Source organism: Hippocampus guttulatus, chromosome 2, assembly GCF_054856545.1.
Source record: "Hippocampus guttulatus isolate MCC_2025c chromosome 2, RoL_Hgut_1.0, whole genome shotgun sequence".
Classification (NCBI taxonomy): domain Eukaryota; kingdom Metazoa; phylum Chordata; class Actinopteri; order Syngnathiformes; family Syngnathidae; genus Hippocampus; species Hippocampus guttulatus.
In genome coordinates this window covers 23,130,890-23,148,799 of record NC_141262.1, presented here as the reverse complement: position 1 = coordinate 23,148,799, position 17,910 = coordinate 23,130,890, and the positions used below count along the sequence as shown (strand labels likewise).

General features: G+C 48.4%; 3 protein-coding genes across 8 annotated transcripts; 2 read left to right on the top strand and 1 right to left on the bottom strand.

The window, feature by feature from the left end:
• Positions 1-1,116: 1,116 nt before the first annotated feature.
• On the bottom strand, positions 1,117-6,842 carry LOC147209059 (serrate RNA effector molecule homolog). 4 transcript variants are annotated; one of them, XM_086104623.1, is made up of 18 exons: positions 6,720-6,842; positions 6,531-6,641; positions 5,664-5,838; positions 5,347-5,457; positions 5,131-5,298; positions 5,007-5,067; positions 4,604-4,901; positions 3,791-3,936; positions 3,461-3,727; positions 3,321-3,382; positions 3,178-3,256; positions 2,929-3,093; positions 2,705-2,857; positions 2,484-2,637; positions 2,088-2,200; positions 1,771-2,002; positions 1,415-1,607; positions 1,117-1,339 (listed from the first exon to the last, which is right to left on the bottom strand). In XM_086104623.1, the coding sequence occupies exons 3-18, from the start codon at positions 5,780-5,782 to the stop codon at positions 1,264-1,266; spliced, it is 2,397 nt and encodes a 798-aa protein (XP_085960749.1). In that variant the 5' UTR covers positions 5,783-5,838; positions 6,531-6,641; positions 6,720-6,842; the 3' UTR covers positions 1,117-1,263. The 4 variants fall into 4 exon arrangements, with proteins under 4 accessions (XP_085960749.1, XP_085960751.1, XP_085960752.1 ...); XM_086104625.1 differs by having other exon boundaries at positions 3,461-3,724; XM_086104626.1 differs by having other exon boundaries at positions 5,131-5,274.
• A 29-nt stretch (positions 6,843-6,871) lies between these two features.
• ift46 (intraflagellar transport 46 homolog (Chlamydomonas)) lies at positions 6,872-9,399 on the top strand. Of its 2 annotated transcripts, none has more exons than XM_086104617.1 (6): positions 6,872-7,129; positions 7,423-7,524; positions 7,592-7,902; positions 8,383-8,476; positions 8,550-8,681; positions 8,740-9,399. In XM_086104617.1, the coding sequence occupies exons 2-6, from the start codon at positions 7,429-7,431 to the stop codon at positions 9,085-9,087; spliced, it is 981 nt and encodes a 326-aa protein (XP_085960743.1). In that variant the 5' UTR covers positions 6,872-7,129; positions 7,423-7,428; the 3' UTR covers positions 9,088-9,399. The 2 variants fall into 2 exon arrangements, with proteins under 2 accessions (XP_085960743.1, XP_085960745.1); XM_086104619.1 differs by lacking the exon at positions 6,872-7,129 and adding an exon at positions 7,138-7,350.
• Positions 9,400-10,166: 767 nt separating this feature from the next.
• Positions 10,167-16,697, top strand: LOC147209057 (RPA-related protein RADX). 2 transcript variants are annotated; one of them, XM_086104615.1, is made up of 18 exons: positions 10,167-10,570; positions 10,817-10,858; positions 11,001-11,344; positions 11,507-11,601; positions 11,664-11,771; positions 11,901-12,064; positions 12,134-12,290; positions 12,428-12,539; positions 12,687-12,775; positions 12,853-12,969; positions 13,080-13,175; positions 13,242-13,386; positions 13,590-13,714; positions 14,579-14,837; positions 14,921-14,964; positions 15,042-15,302; positions 15,914-16,063; positions 16,139-16,697. In XM_086104615.1, the coding sequence occupies exons 1-18, from the start codon at positions 10,508-10,510 to the stop codon at positions 16,258-16,260; spliced, it is 2,493 nt and encodes an 830-aa protein (XP_085960741.1). In that variant the 5' UTR covers positions 10,167-10,507; the 3' UTR covers positions 16,261-16,697. The 2 variants fall into 2 exon arrangements, with proteins under 2 accessions (XP_085960741.1, XP_085960742.1); XM_086104616.1 differs by lacking the exon at positions 10,817-10,858.
• Positions 16,698-17,910: the final 1,213 nt, after the last annotated feature.

The following is a 17,910-nucleotide window of genomic DNA, read 5'->3' as shown; positions in this document are numbered from 1 at the left end:
CACGTACAAATCACATCGACGTATGATGGGAATTCGGTCGGTGTATTACAACATCCCCTTTGCCGAATGGTGACATAGCTCAAGTCGAGTGTGCGTGTGTGCGTGTATTTGTCATTTTGTGGGAGAGGTTGGTGGGGGGACTACTTTATTTTGATCATACGCCGCGCCTGACTACGTAGGAACAGAGTGGTGATTCGGCCGCTGCCCTTGTCATGTGACACTGCGGTTCGGCTGACTTCCGCTCTGAATTCGAAGCGTCACGGCAAAGCGCCGCTTTCAAAAGCAAAATCGTCAATAATCAGGATCTTGCACCTAATCATTATCCTTGTGTCAGTTACTAGACTATACTGGGATGCTTGAAAAGAATATAACCCCAAATATTTAACAATAAAAACCCTTTGAAATCTGAAAATTCAGTGACAATGAAAAAAGAATCACCCCCTTGTCAAATCTAATCTTGGGTTGGATTTCAGAACAAAGGTCTGTAGTAAACAAAAATAGTAACAGCAAATTTCGTGACATTTTATGTAATCCTAATTATTTATAAATCCCATTGATAGATTGAGTTTATTAAAAATTCATAATGCAATAATTTACAATGATTGATAAAGCTAGGTGAAAATAAAACCATACAGTAACTAAAAAGTCCATCTAAAAGAAAGAATTGTTGCTAATAAAGTCAGTGATGGCCAGCATCTCTCAATTACGTCAAAGTTGGTCGGATTCTGCTGCAGTTCATTCCCACATTCTGGATTTCTCACTAATCAGTGGGGAAGTTTTCTTCCTGAACATTTTGAAGGACTTTCAGCGAGCACTCCAGCCCATTCATTATGACCATCACCGCGATCAAAAATTTTCTGTGAAAAATAAAAGCCGTAGACACAGCATTTTTTTTTAAAAAGTGACAATTTCTATTAACACATTACGGGCTGCTGCTGACAAACATGACATTGCGTCAGTAGGATAAAACTAACCTGGGTCATGATAGACTAATACCAGTTCTCATTTCCTCCTAGTGGGTGAACGATCCAATGCTTGGTAAATTCTGCTTTCTTACAATCATTGTCAATTGGTGAATTTGTAACAAATCAAAGTAGTTCACACTTAAAGTGGAAGTTGTGGTTATTGTTTTCTTTATTATGACATCATGACTTGCAAAAGTGACCTTGGTCCAGCTGGAAGGAACACACTAACGCACGCACTCACTCTGTGCACACACACAGAAGAAGAGAGGAAATCCTGGGAAGCAAGGTTGCCAGCTGTTTAAAAGAAGTCCAGGTCATCCGGAGCGTCCAGGTCTCTGTATTCGATGATGGAGCGCGGGTCTCCTCGCATACCCCTACGCACACACACACACAGAATTACACAAAGTGTACACCAACATCGACGCTCGGTCTCATTGTGTTTCCTTTACCTGTTGTTTGGATGTTTGGCCGGGAAGCCCATGTTGCCCCTGAAATTGTCATAGTGACCGCGGCCAGCCCCAAACTGGTTGGCGGGGTAAGGGGGAGCGCTGGGGAAGGCGGGCAGCAGAGGCCTGATGCCGGGCGGGTATCCCAGAAGGCTTTGCTGTTGAGGCGACTGAGCGGGAAAGCTGGCGGGCGGAGCTAGAGGAAGGAACGCAAACGCGGGCTCAGGGGACCGCGTGTTGTCAGCGTTGAGCTTACCTTTCACCGAGGGGGCAGAGGTAACTTGTTCTAGGGAGGCGCCCATTTCTTGGCGTCACTCAGGACCCAAATCTTCTCTCCAAACTTCTATTTTCAAGTTTACCTTGAGCTGGGGGCGGCGGGGGCTTGTTCTCAGGCAGCGCCGGTCTTTTGGCATCCATCAGGTAGTTGTTAAAGTAGTCCACTTCCTGTCTGACGGCATCCACCTTGTCGCCGTGTTTGTTGAGTATGTGTTTGCGCACAAACTCGGGTGCCTTAAACTTCTTGCCGCTCAGAGGACACAGCCACTTGTCTTTGCTGAGCTCCTGAGTATTGGCCGCCAGGAACTTCTCCACCTGCGTGCACCAAAATAGATGTCGTCAATTCTCGCATACAGGATCATGCGATTGTGGGTGGCGGAAGGACAGCTCGAAGTCTCACTTCCTGTTCCGGGTCTTTCCTTCCCAGGCGCGCGGCATCGTCTGCACTCAACACTTCGGGCGGACTCAGCAGAGGAGCCAGACGCTCCTCGCACATCTTCAGGTGTTCAGTCACTGGCCGACCATAAAGTACGGCACAGCGGGTTCAGCCACGCGGATATGTGTTTGTCACAGTTAGAATCGTTTTACATTTTTATTGTAGTTCATTTTCTTTTTTTTTTTTTAACATTCGCTTAGTTTGACAAAGCAGGTTTATTAGTATTTTTTCAAAAATGTGTCAATTTAGTTGAGTTTGTACTAGTTTTAGGATTAGATTTAGTACGCGCGTGTGTGTGTGTGTGTGTGTGTGTGTGTGTGTGTGTGTGTGTGTGTGTGTGTTGTATACGGTACTGTCTACCTTCGGTCGCAGTGATCTTGGCCACAGGCAGAGGCCCTCGCACATGGATCAGTCCACAGCGATGAGGCATGTGGTCCTCGGCGGGGTACTGGCAGAAGTTGTAGTAGTCCAGCGAGTGGACTACACGCAAGTAGATCAGCAGTGTGTCCAGCACCTGCACATACACAAACGCACATGCAAAACCGCACAAAGAAAGCACACCAAGAAAAAGCTGGTCCCACCTTTAACAAGGTTTTATCCGTCTCCACTGTAACCTCGGAGGAGGCGGTGTCTTTGGCGTCGCCGGCCTCACCGCCTGTCAGCTCCTCCTCTTCGGCGCTCACCTCCTCAATGAGGTAATCGGTGATGTTCTTCAAGGCAGGGTTGGTGTTCATCTGCGGTGGCGCATTCAGACATTAATTGAGAGTCAAACAGGAAGTGACGTGGGAACAACAGGAATCCGCACCTGTTCCTGCCAAAGCTCCGCCCTTTGGTCCAGCGTATGCACCAGCCTGGCGGCCAGGCGGACGTCGTTCCTGGCGACGGGTTTGTGCTGAGTCAGCCCGTTGACGCTGCGGACGCGCCGACACAAGTCGCGGTTGACCACCGGAGACAGCTCGCAGTCTCGGAGCTGCCGGGGGCCGCATAGGATGGGACCAGATGAGAGGAGACGGCACGGGAGGAGATGGCGTCAAGAACGCGGGACGACGCTTACCCGAATATTCTGCAAGTTCCAGCAGGTCTCCTTGATGTTGACACCGCGGTCGAACGTCAGCCAGCACCGTCGGAAGAACCTGACACACGTTTGTACTGTGATGCGCCACGGCCACATTTGATGATTGCATGCGCTGTACTCACCCCCTCTCTGGCTGAGGGTCTGACAGCGCCACCCGCAGGAAGCCCGAGTACCTGCGACACATCTGCAAACACGGAGAGGGGGTGAAAGCGTGTTTAGGGGCAGGAGAAGATGCCCGCGGGGGATGAGAGGTGGCACTCACTGCAGCGATCTCTTCTTTGGAGGCGTCTGGTGGGACGCTCCTGATGAAGAGCGAGGTGGTGAGGTGCAGCGGCCGGGGAACGGCCGGCAACGTGGGCTCCTTCTCGCCGTCGGAGTGCGAGGAGTCGGAGGCCGAGCCTTCGCCGCTGTCAGCCGACATGCTGCGCTTCCTCTTTCGGCCTTTCTTGGGCTCCTTTTCTTCCTTCTGCTCCTTCTCCTCCTCTTCCTCGTCCTCGTCTTCCCCATTGTGCTTGGCGTCCTCATCCTTCTGAGGCGTGAAATCGTCAGCGCCATTTACTCGTATTTTAATTCTGCAAAATTGTATTCTCACCTCATTTCGGGTCTTCCCCGCCTCGCCGCCAGCCGGCTCCTTACTCGGACTCGCCACCGAATTGCCACCAGCGCCGCTGGCGTGCTCCCCGCTGGGCTCGAGCACCTTCAGGTCCAAGTCTGTGCCGCCCTCCATTTTGATGACGGCTGTGGACAAGAACCAAAGTGATGAGGACTCAACCACGTGCAACCTCTAGTTAACGCAAACTAATACAATCACTCAATCAAAAACTGACAGAACGTTTGTATTTCACGAAAACTAAGAAAGAAAACTAAATGAAATTACATTTTGCGTTCATAAAACCAAGGAAAAGTTACTTGAATTATACAGAAATTTTCATTTTCCTCTTTGTCAGTTCTTTGCCAATTAATGTAATACATGAAATCGACCACTGCCGTTGATTTGAAATGAATTTGCTTTGGTATCACAGCACTGCCGTTAGTCGGAAGAAGGAAGGTCGAACACATGTGTGCGAGTTGTGGTCCTTTCACTGTGTCGCCTCAAGGCGAAGACCCATCTCGCGGCAGCCAATAAAAAAGCACCGCCAGATGACGGTGCTCCTACGCAACAGCTGTGCTTACGGCTTGTGCGTTTGAATCAGTGCGAAACACGATCCGAGGTGCTAATGCTCTCCTTTTTTTGGGTTCATATGTGAAAAAAAAAAATTACTAAAGAAAATAATACACTTGTTTGTTGTTGTTAAAAATACAATAGAAAAACGAATATCCTTACTCTAAAAACTACCTTAAAAAAACAATTAAAAATGAAATAAAAACTAACAAATAAAAATTCCAAAGCTCATAAAATCCTCACCTGCGTCCAGCACTTTGATGATGGCAGTGGTGTGCTCCATGTCCAACGACATATCCTCCAGCCACTTGTTGTCCCACAGAAAGAGAAACACGTCCAGACGGTGTTTGAGAGCGGCCAAGGACTCCGCCTTGCGGGCTGTGATGTCTTCAGGGTGGTACTTGGAGCGGAACCACTCCTCCTCTTTGTGCTGGACGAAGAAGTCCTGCAGCTGCTGGCGTCGGAAGTCCACTTTGTACTGATTGTAGCGCTTCACCGCCTCCGTCTCATCAACGCTGTCCTCTGTGTTTAGTAGGAAGTCCTGTGCAACACACGCTAGAGCTTAGGTCACACGAATAACTGGCCATATTATTTTCAACCCTTTTTTTTTTGTTTTCGTCATGCTCTGACCGGTTGCCTCACTCACCTTGAAGCTCCTCATGGTCGGGGGTCCCGGGGGCGGCAGGTCAGGATCCACCATCGCCAACCTGAGGGAAGGCAAAGATGCGTCTGTCATGCCGCCGACCATGCGAGCGTGTCCGTGTACACACCTGCCCTGAAGTGGGTGAGCGCCATGATGCATGGGTAGTTGGGGGATGTCTGGCGGCCAGCCCTGAGGTCCCACCCTTGGGAACAGAGCTCCGCCTCCTCCAAAGGGCTGTTCGAAGCGGTATGGCTCACCCCGGTGGTCATCCCTGACAAAACCGGGATACCCCGAGCTGCGATGCGTCAAGATCTGCGCGAGCGAGACACGGGCCACCACTCACCAATCTCTCCTCATGCGCTTGTGCTGAGGGCTCATATGTCTTGGTGGCGAAAACCTCTCTCTGCGACCGCGATCATAGTCCCGTCTTCTCTCTCTGCCGCGCTCCCAGTCCCTGAGTGTGCATGTTTACTCATCACATGAGCCATCCAGACATTTTCCATCTACTTTTGGGTTGAGTGAAGATTCAAACTCAGGACTGTGCTAACCACTACTCCAGCATGCTCCCATATGTGACCACTTAATTAAAAAACACACATATACAGATTAAAACACACATATACAGATTATATGGTGTTTTTTTGTTTTTTTTAATTCCACCTGTCTGGCCAGTCATCGCGGCGCCTCTCTTCTCGCTCTCGAGATCGCTCCATGTCACTTCGCTCTCTTCGGAACTTGTCTCGCCGCCTCCTGTCGAATTCATCATCGCTGTCCCCCATTGGTCAGCACACATATGCACTCTTTGGTCTCTTGGGACTTACTAGCTTCTACTGGACTGTTACAGAAAAGTGTGAGAAAAAAATCCCAGCCCTTTATTTGTCAGTTAGCAGGCTACTTCCCGGTTCTTGGAGGATGTTCCACTAGTGTACAATTAGCCTGCGTATCCTCCTATTGCCATTCATGCAATATAATCATAGCGTTGTGTTCAAATAAACCGGCTCAGATTTCACACTCAGTAAATACAGTTTAAATGGGGACGACATCATCATTAACTCAGCAAATACATTTAGTTACTGATATTAAATTATGTACATTGGCACAAAAACGGGTCGGAGGCGCTGCAGTAGTGGTGGCCGAAGACCTTTACACAATAGTGTCCAGAACTAAACATGCATGCATACAGCCTACAGTAGTTCTGCCTACACTGGACACATGCTTTCAGACATACGTGCCACCAGATAAAATCACTTGCTTGTATGCGTGGGCGCCTACTTCTCGTTATTAACAAGCTAAAGTATACAACATAAATTTTAAAATGAAAATTTTCGTATGATATAGTACATTGCTGGAATCCTAAGTTTTCATTAGCGGCTAACAGCTAAGGCTCGCTCGACGTTAGCCTTAAGCGCGGCTAGTTAGCTTCACTCTCGCCCACTGCATTCAGGACAAGGATTTTTGAGCGTATTTAACAAAATGATGCTGACGGGTTTGTAGCGTGTATATTTTTGTTTATGCTGCACAGTTTACCTGAAAAGGTTGCGAACGAAAACAAGGAGAGCAGCTCACACACAACAACGGTCCCGCCGCCACAACGACCAATCACGACAGCCTACCAGGCCCAAGTTGCCCTCTAGTGCCCTGGAGGGAGAAAAAAACAATAACTGCCTTGAGATGCACTTTTTGTGTTCGACAAATTCAAAAGGTTTAACTTTTTACTTCTGAGGGTTTTGATGTGATGTTGGTCCATTTCCTCGTCGAGAGAAATCTTATTCAACGCGTGTACGCACCAGTCCACACGGTGGCGATAGAGGCGCATGAAACGATCCGCTTCGTTTTACGAGAGAAGAACCACAAAACGTCACGCGAAGAAGAAAACAACATGGCGACACTGGTTACTAGGCTACAGAAGCTTTCGCCGTTGAGTTTTTGTGGCGTATATGAGCGCGTTTCGATTGGGAATTATATTTTACTACATTTTAGCATTGTTTTCTTTACATTGCGTTGTTTCTATGAGACAGGAGACGCCGCTTAAGGACAGCTGTGTCTGGAAGACCGTCTTGGGAAATCTCTCAATTTGGACACAAGAAGCCAATTTTTCGCTGATGCTAGGTGGCTAACGTTAGCATGTAAGCTATGTAACGATGACACACGTTAAATAAGAATAGGAACAGCAATTTAAATATCTGGTAAATGTAAGTTACTATGAAAACTATGCCTTCCTAACACGTGTTAAAGTTTGATTCAACCCAAGTTCACACTGAAAGTGTAAAGCTGAATGACATGCAAAATCATGCGAATTCAACATACGTGGTGCCTTGGTCAAATAAAACGTTCAGTATATTACCACGTGATCTTTGATGCCAAACGACCATGTGCTTTGTATGTTGTTCTTGTTCAATCTTATTGAATGTTGTGTTAGTTGTTCATGGAGCGAGCCGACCGTCGACTTGTGAAGAACCAACCATACGATGAGAGCGTGGAAGTGAGCGACTCGGCGGAGGAGGCGAGCATCCGCGGCCAGGTAACAAGGCTCTGCCGCCCGCATCCTCACGTGCCTGGGCAGCCGTCACTTATTTGTGCTTTTGCAGGCCGAGCGCGGGAGAAACAGGAGGGGGCGCAGCCTGTTGTCAGGCAACAACAGCAGCAGTGACGAGATGGAAGACCCCGCGCCTCCAAGGGCCAAAGGGCCAATAAACAGGCAGCCCGGGGTCACCCCCAACGAGGAAGAAGACGAGGACGAGGAGGATGAGTCAGAGGAATCGGACGACGACGATGATGACCAAGATACCGATGATGACGAAGATACCGACGAGGCTCCCGAGGGCGCGTACGACGCGGCTGACTACGCCAACTTGCCTGTCAGTACCGAGATCAAAGATCTATTCCAGTACATCATGCGGTGAGTTTGGAGTGATGTCTGTATGGCAATGACACCACCCACCAACAGGCCAACTGATATTTACTGACACTGATGACTACTGGCTACTGACATTGACTTATTAACTTATTTACTGACTAAAGGCATTTTCAAACTATATGATTTTTGTGTCGTTCACGATGGTCGCGCTGTCAGATTACCAGATAAATATCGTTCAGTGTCTTGGACCGGACGCGATGCGACACAAAACGACTAATTGTTAAGTATGTGACATTACGTGGGCTTGGACGTGTCAAGATAACTCAAAATCAGCTATGAGACACTACTTTTGTTTGCGACATGTCTGTCGGCTCACAATCGGGCTATATTCTTCTAGTCTGACGTCAGCATAAGACTGACTGACTGCCTGACACTAAGTAACTAATACTGACTGACTGTCTGACCCTGACTAATATTTATTGGCACTGTCTGATTGACAAAACTAAGCATGGTCTTTGCTAGGTACTCTCCTAAATCCATCGTGCTAGAACACAGCCTAAGACCCTTCATCCCAGACTTCATCCCGGCCGTGGGTGACATTGACGCCTTCCTTAAGGTAGGTTCTTCCTTGCTGCTCCACTTGAACCCAAGTCAAATAATCAACAGCCTGTTCCCCCTGCGGTCTGCAGGTGCCGAGGCCGGACGGCAAAGCAGACGGGCTGGGCCTTCTGGTTCTGGACGAGCCCAGCATCAAGCAGTCTGACCCCACAGTCTTATCACTGTGGTTGTCCGAGGAGACCAAGCAACACGCCACCAGCGAGGTACGAAATATATTATCTTACGTTGTGAGATAATATTGATTAGTCACATGTCTCCCAGCTGAAAGTGACCAGTGTGTCGAGTCCTCAGTCCAACCCTCGCGCTGTGGACAGCTGGGTAGAAAGCATCGGCGCCCTACACCGCTCCAAGGCGGCGGCCAGCGTGCAGTACGCCCGCGCCATGCCTGACATCGACGCCCTCATGCAAGAGTGGCCACCGGAGGTTGAGGAGACGTTAGGGCGCGTGCGCCTGCCCCCCGCCCGCCTCGGCTGCAGCCTGCCACAGTACTGCGACATCGTGTGTGCACTGCTGGACGTCCCCGTATACTGCAGCCGCATCCAAGCGCTGCACCTGCTCTTCAGCCTCTTTCTTGAGTTCAGAGATTCGCAGCACTTTGCGCGAACTTGATTCTGTTCTCCATGCCACGTGCATAATGATATTTCTCATGTCTCCTTTTTGAAAACCACATTCAAGTGTGCCTGGACCAATAACGTCCCTTCCCAACCCAGGCTGAACTTGGCGTCGCCCCAAGTCTCAGTCAAGATCATGTCAATGCTCAAAACCATGGACACAGTAGGCACCAGGTAACCAATAAGGACCACATGAGTAGCCTGCGGGCCTGTCCTGAAAACAGTTCACCAGTGATGGAACACTGTGATTTCCAAGGAATGTTGTGGAAGTGACTGTTGAAAATAAAAACAATTGCAGATATTTATAGAATGTTGCATGTTGATTTTTACGTTTCCTTTCTTGTGAAGTCATTGATGATGGTCAATGTAAAAAAAAAAAAAATCTTTAACTGGATCAGTGTCTTCACATTGATGCTATCATTAAATATTAACAAACGCTTGTAATTAAAGGCAGGGCTTTGGCACCATCTTGTGGCAAAATTAAGATGGCGTGTTATTGTTTTCCTTTGTTCTGTTATACTGTATACACATATTTATATTTTAATAATTTGTATTCTTCAGAAGGACCAATAAATTGTTGGATTTAAAATATGTTTTATTGCCCTTAATTATTTGGTTTACAATACTTGAATGTCTGAATTAATCTCCCAGCACTTGCTTTAGAACCCCATTGACGCATGCGCACTCGCAATGTTGCTTAACGACAATGGTCCACCGCCCCCCCCCCACCCCCACCCAATTTCGTATAGCCCTCGAGGGTGTGAGTGTGTCCCAATTTTTCGGTGCGCTCTCGCCCGGCATCCATAACCCATCAGCACATTACCCACAAGTCGCTCACAATATGACAAAACTGGTGGTAAATTTGCCACGTTCGGGAAGAATCCCTGTGCCTAAAACAATTACCGGTATTTCAGGTGAACATATCGACCTATTTACTCTCTTTATTACTTTTTATATTACTCTTTCATAAATTACACTGTAACATTCCACTACAGTACTGTACTGTATATAACGTCACCTATTTATTTTGTCCATGTGTGGTTGCCGTACTTAGCGAACTTCTGCGCATGTGCGGTTGATCGCGCAGGGCATGTAAATAATGGAGACAGAGCTGCCATTGACTGGAAGCGGGAAGTTGAGTTTTTACCATACTACTTGTTTACTGGAATGTTAATAACATTTCTATCAGCAAAATTGGCAAAACGATACCCGGTCATGCCATGTTTGATGATGCATATCCAACACAGTGGCGCAAATCCATGACGTAACACCCACTGTCCCGATTCTGCAAATTTCACACGTTTGTAATCTGCGCTCTCGAACACTTACGTGCACTTAAATTACGTGTAGACTTCAATGAGGACGGTAGAGTGTTGTGTGGGTTTTTGGGATTGGGTTAACCTGGTGGCATTCGAAGCATGGCGGCACCCGACTGCATTTTACGCCGAACTCTGGCGCGGTCCAGAACCGCTAAAAATCAGGTTTGTTCTTATCTCATTTCTTGTTGTCGTTTGTGAAATGAATAAAGAGAAAAGGTGAATGTGCAAGTGAATGGTGGCACTTCTCGTTAGTTTCGAAACAAAGAAATTGATTCTTGAATAATTTATTACACAAAGCGTTTCATTTATTGTGGTTTTGACCAACTACTGTAAAAGGTAGTCCTGAAACATGTTGCCAGTTACTGTCTGGTTTAAGGTGTTTAGTTAACATAATGCCTTTATGTTTAGAGGAGGCTTTTTCCCTTAAGAGGAAGGGGTCATCTTTTTGAGGTGAGGCATTTGTTTAACTCGACAGATTATTTGGGGCACGGTGTATATTGAAGTGGTTAAAATAGGATGAGGCCAAGCATTGAAAACGAAAAAAAACAGGCGTAAATTAAGGTGCCACTGTATCATTAAATTGTGTCTTCAGCGCTCTCAAGTGGTCTGTAGGGAGACGCTCTACCTGTTGGACGTGTTGCGCTACACCAGAGACGAGGGTTCTTCCGTCTACTTCCCACACACCATCTTCTCTGGTGAGCACGCCGCCCTCTTCTGGGCACTCTTGTTGACCTCCGACCTCGAAATGCTTCCGTGTCCAGGCGACAACCTTTACGACGTTACGCTGAGTGATGGCGACTGCCGCCTCCGCGTCACTCTGGATCCCAGACTCAACGGGCTGGTGGAGAAGAACGTGTTGCGGCAGGGGACTGCTGTGCGTAACGCCACCCTCGCCCCTGCCATGACGGGCTTGGCAGATCGCACAGAGGACGAAAGGTACCTGCTTGACTTGTGAAGGGGCAGAGGATTCCCAGTAAAATTTAATAAATTCTTTATATAGCTCTGACAAAACTTTCTGAGCATGGACTGGGGGGGGGGGGGTGGAGAAGAGGAAATAAAACAGGCCAAGCACTCACCTGTCAACCTTCATCTATGCAGCTTCATCATGGTCAGTGTGGAGGTGAGCGCGTTTGAGAGTATCGAGGACTCGCACCAGGACTCCTTGCCCTGGAGTGGCTCGTCCGACGTGTCAGGTGACTGAGCTAAATGGCGCCCCTATGCCAGAATGCCATTGGTTGACATGCGGGTGCTTCAGGACCTCTGCTGGCCAATCGGAAGGTCTTTCTGCCGCTGTGGAACAACGTGGACTTCTACGGGGACGCCTGGAAGAAGGCGGCGCCTCCTCTGGAGGAGGAGGTGACGGGTGGGTGCAACATCTGCACCATGCATAAATATCAAATACATAATACTTGATTTCTCTCTCTCTCTCACTCTTTTTCTCTCTGTCTCTGTTGATCTCCTCCTCCTCCCATTTCTCACGCTCTGGCCACAGCTCTCCGTCCCACCGTGACTGTCCAAGACCTCAGCCAGGGATTCTTGGCCCGCGAAGTTTGGTCCCTTAGAACCATCCGCCGCCGGCTGACTGTGCGCATCGCGGCCAAGTCACACCTGACGTATTACGGGAGAGCAGACAGTAACTGCGCATGCCCCTATCAGGTTGGGTGAAGGTGTCACCGTTGCGGGAAGAGAAAACGGCAGCAGCATTTCTCGCGCTCGTGTGCGCAGGCGCTGTTGGAGGCGCACGACTCGTCAGGAAGCGTGTCACTAGTGTTGTGGAACAGCATGTGTGTCAACTGGTACCGTGTGCTCAAGCCCGGCCACGTCATCAGCCTGAGCCACTTCCGCATCAAGGAGCGGTACCAGTCAGAAGGGGAAAACATCGGTACCTCCGTCCTTCCATTCATCCCTGCATCCTTATTTCCTTTCTTTACTTGCATCCTTCTATTTTGTCGTCGTTCTGGCTTTCCTTGCTTCTTGATTTCTTCCTTTCTTCTATTTGCTTTCGTCATGTCCCCACAGAGATCAGCGTGAACAGCCGGAATCCCGCCTCTCGCATCGCTTTGCTCCCGGAGGCGTCCGTGGCGCCCGACTGCATGCCGCCGCCGCCGCCCCCCTACAACTTCTGCGACAGGTATGGCCACGCCCACCACGGACATGTTGACGTTTTCCCAATTTGAAATGATGGCTTTTGCGGGGTGTAAATGCACACCCCACCCCCGTTTTTGACTTTGTTGAGCGTGATTAGCTTTGTGATTGCCTTCCGCTTTTCCTGTCCCAGTGAGGAACTTGCATCTTGCTCTCACGGCGCCCTCTGCGATGTCATCGGCTTGCTGACTTTCATGGGGCGCGCTGAGCGGATGAAAAAGGGTGAGGGGATAATCACCGTGGCGAAAGGATGCCGATTCCCACCTGCTCAAACTCAAACACCGAGCGTGTTCGCGCAGGGTCAGAGTTGATGGAGTATCGCTGGCTGCGGTTGCAGGATGGGCGGAGCTCTCGGCCAATCTGGATCCAGCTTTTCTCCACCTCTCAGCCGCAGGTGCATCGCGGGCTCCACCCATGTGAGATGAAGTGGAAAAAAACCCCGAAACATTTAGGGAAGGAAGGAAAGGAAAGGCATGCTAACAAGCAGCGCGTGTGTGTGTGTGTGTGTGTGTGTGTGTGCGCGCAGTGTTGGTGTTGATGTGTTCTCGTCTGAAGGTGGTCCAGACGGCAGAGGGACTCTTGTACCTGACCAACACGGCGTGCACGCAACTGCACCGCTCAGGTTGCCAACTCTTTTTGTGATCTCGTCATCGTGTGACGTTGCGTCAACGGCGGCCTCGATCGACAGGCAACAGCCAGCTGCCGGCGATCCAGCGGTTCTTCGACTGGTTCCGGCAGCAGGACGAGAGACGTCTGTTGCGCTCGGCTCTGATTGGCGGATTCTTCGCGTACCCGCCCCCTCCCGTCTCCTTGGAAGCGTACATGAGACACAGGCAAGGTCTGCTGACTGACGTCACCGTGCCTGATAAGGCATTTGAGCAGTTTCCTCTGTCCTTCTCCCCTACTTCCTTCCTTTCTTTCTTTTCTCTTTTTTTCCCTTACTTCTTTCCTTTCGTTCCTCCCTTCTCTTACATATTTCCTTCCTATCTGTCTTTCCTAATGTCCTTCCTTCCTTCCTTCGTGCCCTTTTTTCCAGGGGAGCCCGGTTTCCTCCAGGGGACGGAGCTTCTGAGAGAGATCAAGAAACTTTGTTACAGGGAGCGACGCACCTTTTGTATTCAGGCCACCGTTACCATGGTTACGTATTGTCGCAGAGGAGAGGTACGCACGCAAAGGTGCACCAGTAATGACACTGATTGATTGTTTATGTATAATCATTACACTGGTCAACAGCAGTGAAAACCTGATGTGCTAGAGAAAGAAAATGAGGGCAGATTTTTGACTCGGCGCAAAAAAAATACCGTATTGGCCCGAATATAAGACGGTGTTTTTGCATTGAAATAAGACTGAAAAAGTGGGGGTCGTCTTATATTCGGGGGTCTAGACGTTATACCCATTCACGACGCTAGATGGCGCCAGATATCATTGAAGCGAATGCTGAACTTGACTCCCCAGGCCAAAGTGAACCCCTGTCACGAAGAATAAAAATAAAAATAGCGGTAGCACGAAGAAGAAAAATAAAAAGTAGCGGTAAGAAGGAAAACAGAAGAAAATAATAGGAGAGATAACAGAAAATGGAGAAACGTAGTGACAATCTGGAGAAAAGTGGGTCGAAGATCGGCCAGGTTAACCGGCAGCTGAGGAGAAGTTATGATGTAATTTACATTTCAAAAACCAGAAGCCATTCATTGACGAATGTGATTGCACTTTAGTTGACATATTTAAATGTTCAGATATTAAGATTTGAATGAGGCAAAATAACATGCTTTTTCTCTCAAATATATAGTTACAATCATTTGTTTCAGATGTACTGTAATTATTTTCTGTATAAAAATTAATTTGGTGTTCAAAAAGCCTTTTTTCAAACTTGACTCTTTAAAAAGAGGGGGTCGTCTTATAATCAGGGCTGTCTTATATTCGGGCCAATACGGTAATCTCGACAATTTTTACTTGCGTCTCTGAAAAAAATATAAACATTTGTTGACCAGCATAATTGGGTGCCACTTACTTTGATTCATATTTTAGGAGGAGCGTTGCATCTTTTGGCGAGATGCGTCTTCGTCTCTGTCCTCCACCTCACCCACCTCGCCAGCATCGTTGTCCAGGCTTTTGCTATCGTCGGCTCTCAGTCAGTCGACGCCCCGCCGGCTGCCATCGCCCACCGGTGTCAGGTAACAGCATTTCCTGCCTCGGCTTTCTCGATTAAAACCACCACGTTCGTGTTTGTGCGCAGCAGGCCGTGCAAGAGGAAGCTGCTGCTGCACTCGGACACGCCGCAAAAGGGGTGAGACTGAGCCACGCCTCTCATGTTAAAAAGGAAACACTACGATTAGTCGGACCGATGACGTTGTTCTTGGGTCTCTGCAGACGCCCCCGCGCGACCGTCCAACCCGAAGCCGGCAACAAGACAGGTGTGTCTGTGTGGATGTAACACAACATGACATTGTTAGCATGCGTGCGTGTGCTAAACGTGTCATTTTTGTGGCAGCCATTCTTTTCGAGGCTTCCATGGAGTTCCTCCAAGACGCGGATGACGACGGCGAAGACGAAGCGGAGGAGGACGAGGACAGCTTGTCGTACGCCACCTGCCCCTCGCCGCCGGATTTCCCTCATGTCGCCGTGGAGACGCTAGCCATGCGCTACGACCCCGCCCATGAGAAAAAACAGGCGGTTGCCGTGGCGATGGGAGGGTCCCTGACCTGTGCTGCCCTCTTTGTCAGCGAGGACTACTACACGCTCAGGCTTAAAGGTGTGTGATGTCAGAGAGCGGACCGCCTTCCGTTCATCCTTCTTTCCTTTCTGCTTTCCTTACTTCCTTATTTCTTTCTTTGATTGCTTTCCCTTTTCCTCCTTCTGTCCTTCCTTCATATCTTCATTCTTTCCTTATTTTTATATTGTCATATTTGCGTTGCTGGAAAAAACCCTTGCTTCAGGTCCCAGGGATTGACCTGTAAAAAAATAAAATACAATTTTAAAAAATGACCCTACTAAGACCTCAGGTAACGCCCAATCACGGTTCACCTGTTTTCTGGGTTTGATGATGTAACATTCGCAAGCTGAGGCTGTTGGTAACGTGATGTCATTTCCAGTTGACAAGTGGCAAAATGGCCACCCCTGAGATGGACAAGAACAAGGTGTTTTTTTGCTGCTTAATTCATGTTCCACAAATCCAATATGTGAATGCCGTCTTTTGACTAGCGGGGGTCCATAGAACATATTAGTGGAGCAACAATTTTTTACTTGACTTCCCCTTTAATTCCTTTCCTTGACTTTTTTCCCCCTCCTTACTTTTATTCCTTTTCCACCATCCTTTCTCATAAACGCCCGCCGACTCGTAATGTGTGACGTCAACCCCCGCAGCTTTGTCGGACGGCGTGTGCATCGGCACCATCTTCCTCCCTCAGGCGTCCTCTTCCTCCCTTTCGCCACCGTCCCACTCCCACAGCAACACCTGGGCCTCCATCTTGTCCCACGGAGCCTTTTCATCCCACGTGCCCCCACCTTCGCCAGGTGCGTACGCTCACAAGCACACACCACACAAAACTGACTCTCGAGGTGACAAAAGTTCCTGTCTCGCTCCACCAGGGGACCTCATCGCCACGGCAACACTGCTTGCTAATCAAAGGCTGTTGTGCCTGCTGGATGTGTGTAATCTGGGCGGAGACCTAGACGAGGTGGTCATCAGCCGGGCCTTCCCGATGACCTGAGGACACCCATGTTTATTTTTTGAAATGTTGGTTTACTCACTGATCAGTGTCTCCTCAGCTGTGGGCTCTGATCAATATCTCCTCACACCGTTTTGTTTGCTACGTGTGTGGCTGGAGGGGACGGGGGAGCGTGTGCTCTAGAGCAAGAGAAAGTGCGCGAGAGAAAGAGAAGGGGAGTGATTGGGCTTGTCCAAAAAAACGCAGCACTTCTCTCCTCGCCTCCTCCTCATCAATTGAGATTAATTGTCTTATCATAAACACATGGGCTGTGCGCGGGGTAGCTGGCCAGCAGCTCTCTGCAGGCTAACGGAACCGACGCTGTCAGAGCAGCATAGAGTGAGAGTAACAAGTCTCCTTCTCTCTCTCAAAAGGCAATGCTGATGAATGTTCATTACTGTATAAAGTTTTATCATTAAAGATGGAAGTAAATATGTGTACTGCTGTAGTCTGTCTCAAATATGTAAAGCAGGGGTGCCCAAACTTTTTTGACCTACTTTTCGATCAACCAACCTCCCGTGATCGACCCGTTACCGCGCAGGCGCGCATACGCACGCATGTACACGCGCAATAGCCTGACGCTGAGGCATGCGACGCGCTTAGGCGGCCTGTTAATGATCGTAGCTAACGCGTACCGTTTTAAAATGCTTCTCCAGATTCCCATTCTCTGCCCGTCCCGTCGTTGAATTGTACAAAACAAACTGAATGAGAATAACGATAACGATAAAAGATATAGCGCAACAACTCCGATCACAAGCTGCAACTGCAGACTGCTGAGCGCTAACAACCTTCGGTGACACAGTCATATGTCACCGCAGGTTAAAGATGACCTGCTTTATTTTATTTTATTTTTTAAATACTTTTTGTGAACGTGAGACTGATAGAATGATTAGGGTGCAGTGTGCATTAACCCAAAAATATATATTACTAACATGCACAGAGACACAAATGTTTGGATTTTTTCTCCCTCCCCAACCCTCGGATCGACTTGGGACCAGTCCGCTTTCTACTGGTCGATAGCGATCAATGTAATCGGCACCCCTGATGTGAAGTATAAATACTGTTTACATATGTTAAACCAGTGTTTTTCAAACTTTTTTGGGCCAAGGCACACTTCTTTCATTGTTAAAATCTCACACCACTAGCTAAAAATGTGAAGAAAAAAAAAAACGCTTATTTGAATCATGAACGTGTTATATTTTTACTATAACCGTTTTTAACATTGAAGAATGACGTTATAACAGCTTGAATTGGAATCAAATGAACACAAAGAAAAAAGTATTTTCTAATCTTTCATATTTATTGTTTTTACCGTCGTCCTGCATTATTCGCTTGTCTCTCGTCTAAACACAAGGCAATTGGCTAGCTGTTGCTGCTCCCTAGCGGTATGAGAGGGTACTACACGATTACTTTCTGGGCGATAAGCACACAGGCATACAAATTGGATATTTTCCCGCGGCCCAGCTGACAACGTCTTGCGGCACGCTGGTGTACCGCGGCACAGGGGTTGAAAAACACAGTTTTAAACATGCTGGTACCCACATACACCAAAATTCCTACGGGGGAGCCAACACTCCATCGCGGTTTTTCACTTATCACGGCAAAGTCCAGTCCCCCATGAACCGCGATAAGTGAGGGAAAACTGTACAGCGC

What these genes read in the sequence shown, in the direction of transcription:
- LOC147209059 (XM_086104620.1), bottom strand. Translation starts at nt 5,782, where the DNA reads ATGGGGGACAGCGATGATGAATTCGACAGGAGGCGGCGAGACAAGTTC. An exon ending in GGAACTTGCAGAATATTCGG is followed by an intron (nt 3,094 to 3,177) that starts GTAAGCGTCGTC and finishes GGCCCCCGGCAG; the next exon opens with CTCCGAGACTGCGAGCTGTC. An exon ending in GCCAAACATCCAAACAACAG is followed by an intron (nt 1,340 to 1,414) that starts GTAAAGGAAACA and finishes GTGTGTGCGTAG; the next exon opens with GGGTATGCGAGGAGACCCGC.
- ift46 (XM_086104619.1), top strand. Translation starts at nt 7,279, where the DNA reads ATGACATGCAAAATCATGCGAATTCAACATACGTGGTGCCTTGGTCAA. An exon ending in CTATTCCAGTACATCATGCG is followed by an intron (nt 7,903 to 8,382) that starts GTGAGTTTGGAG and finishes GGTCTTTGCTAG; the next exon opens with GTACTCTCCTAAATCCATCG. An exon ending in ACATTGACGCCTTCCTTAAG is followed by an intron (nt 8,477 to 8,549) that starts GTAGGTTCTTCC and finishes TGCGGTCTGCAG; the next exon opens with GTGCCGAGGCCGGACGGCAA.
- LOC147209057 (XM_086104615.1), top strand. Translation starts at nt 10,508, where the DNA reads ATGGCGGCACCCGACTGCATTTTACGCCGAACTCTGGCGCGGTCCAGA. An exon ending in TCTGGAGGAGGAGGTGACGG is followed by an intron (nt 11,772 to 11,900) that starts GTGGGTGCAACA and finishes CTCTGGCCACAG; the next exon opens with CTCTCCGTCCCACCGTGACT. An exon ending in GTCAGAAGGGGAAAACATCG is followed by an intron (nt 12,291 to 12,427) that starts GTACCTCCGTCC and finishes ATGTCCCCACAG; the next exon opens with AGATCAGCGTGAACAGCCGG.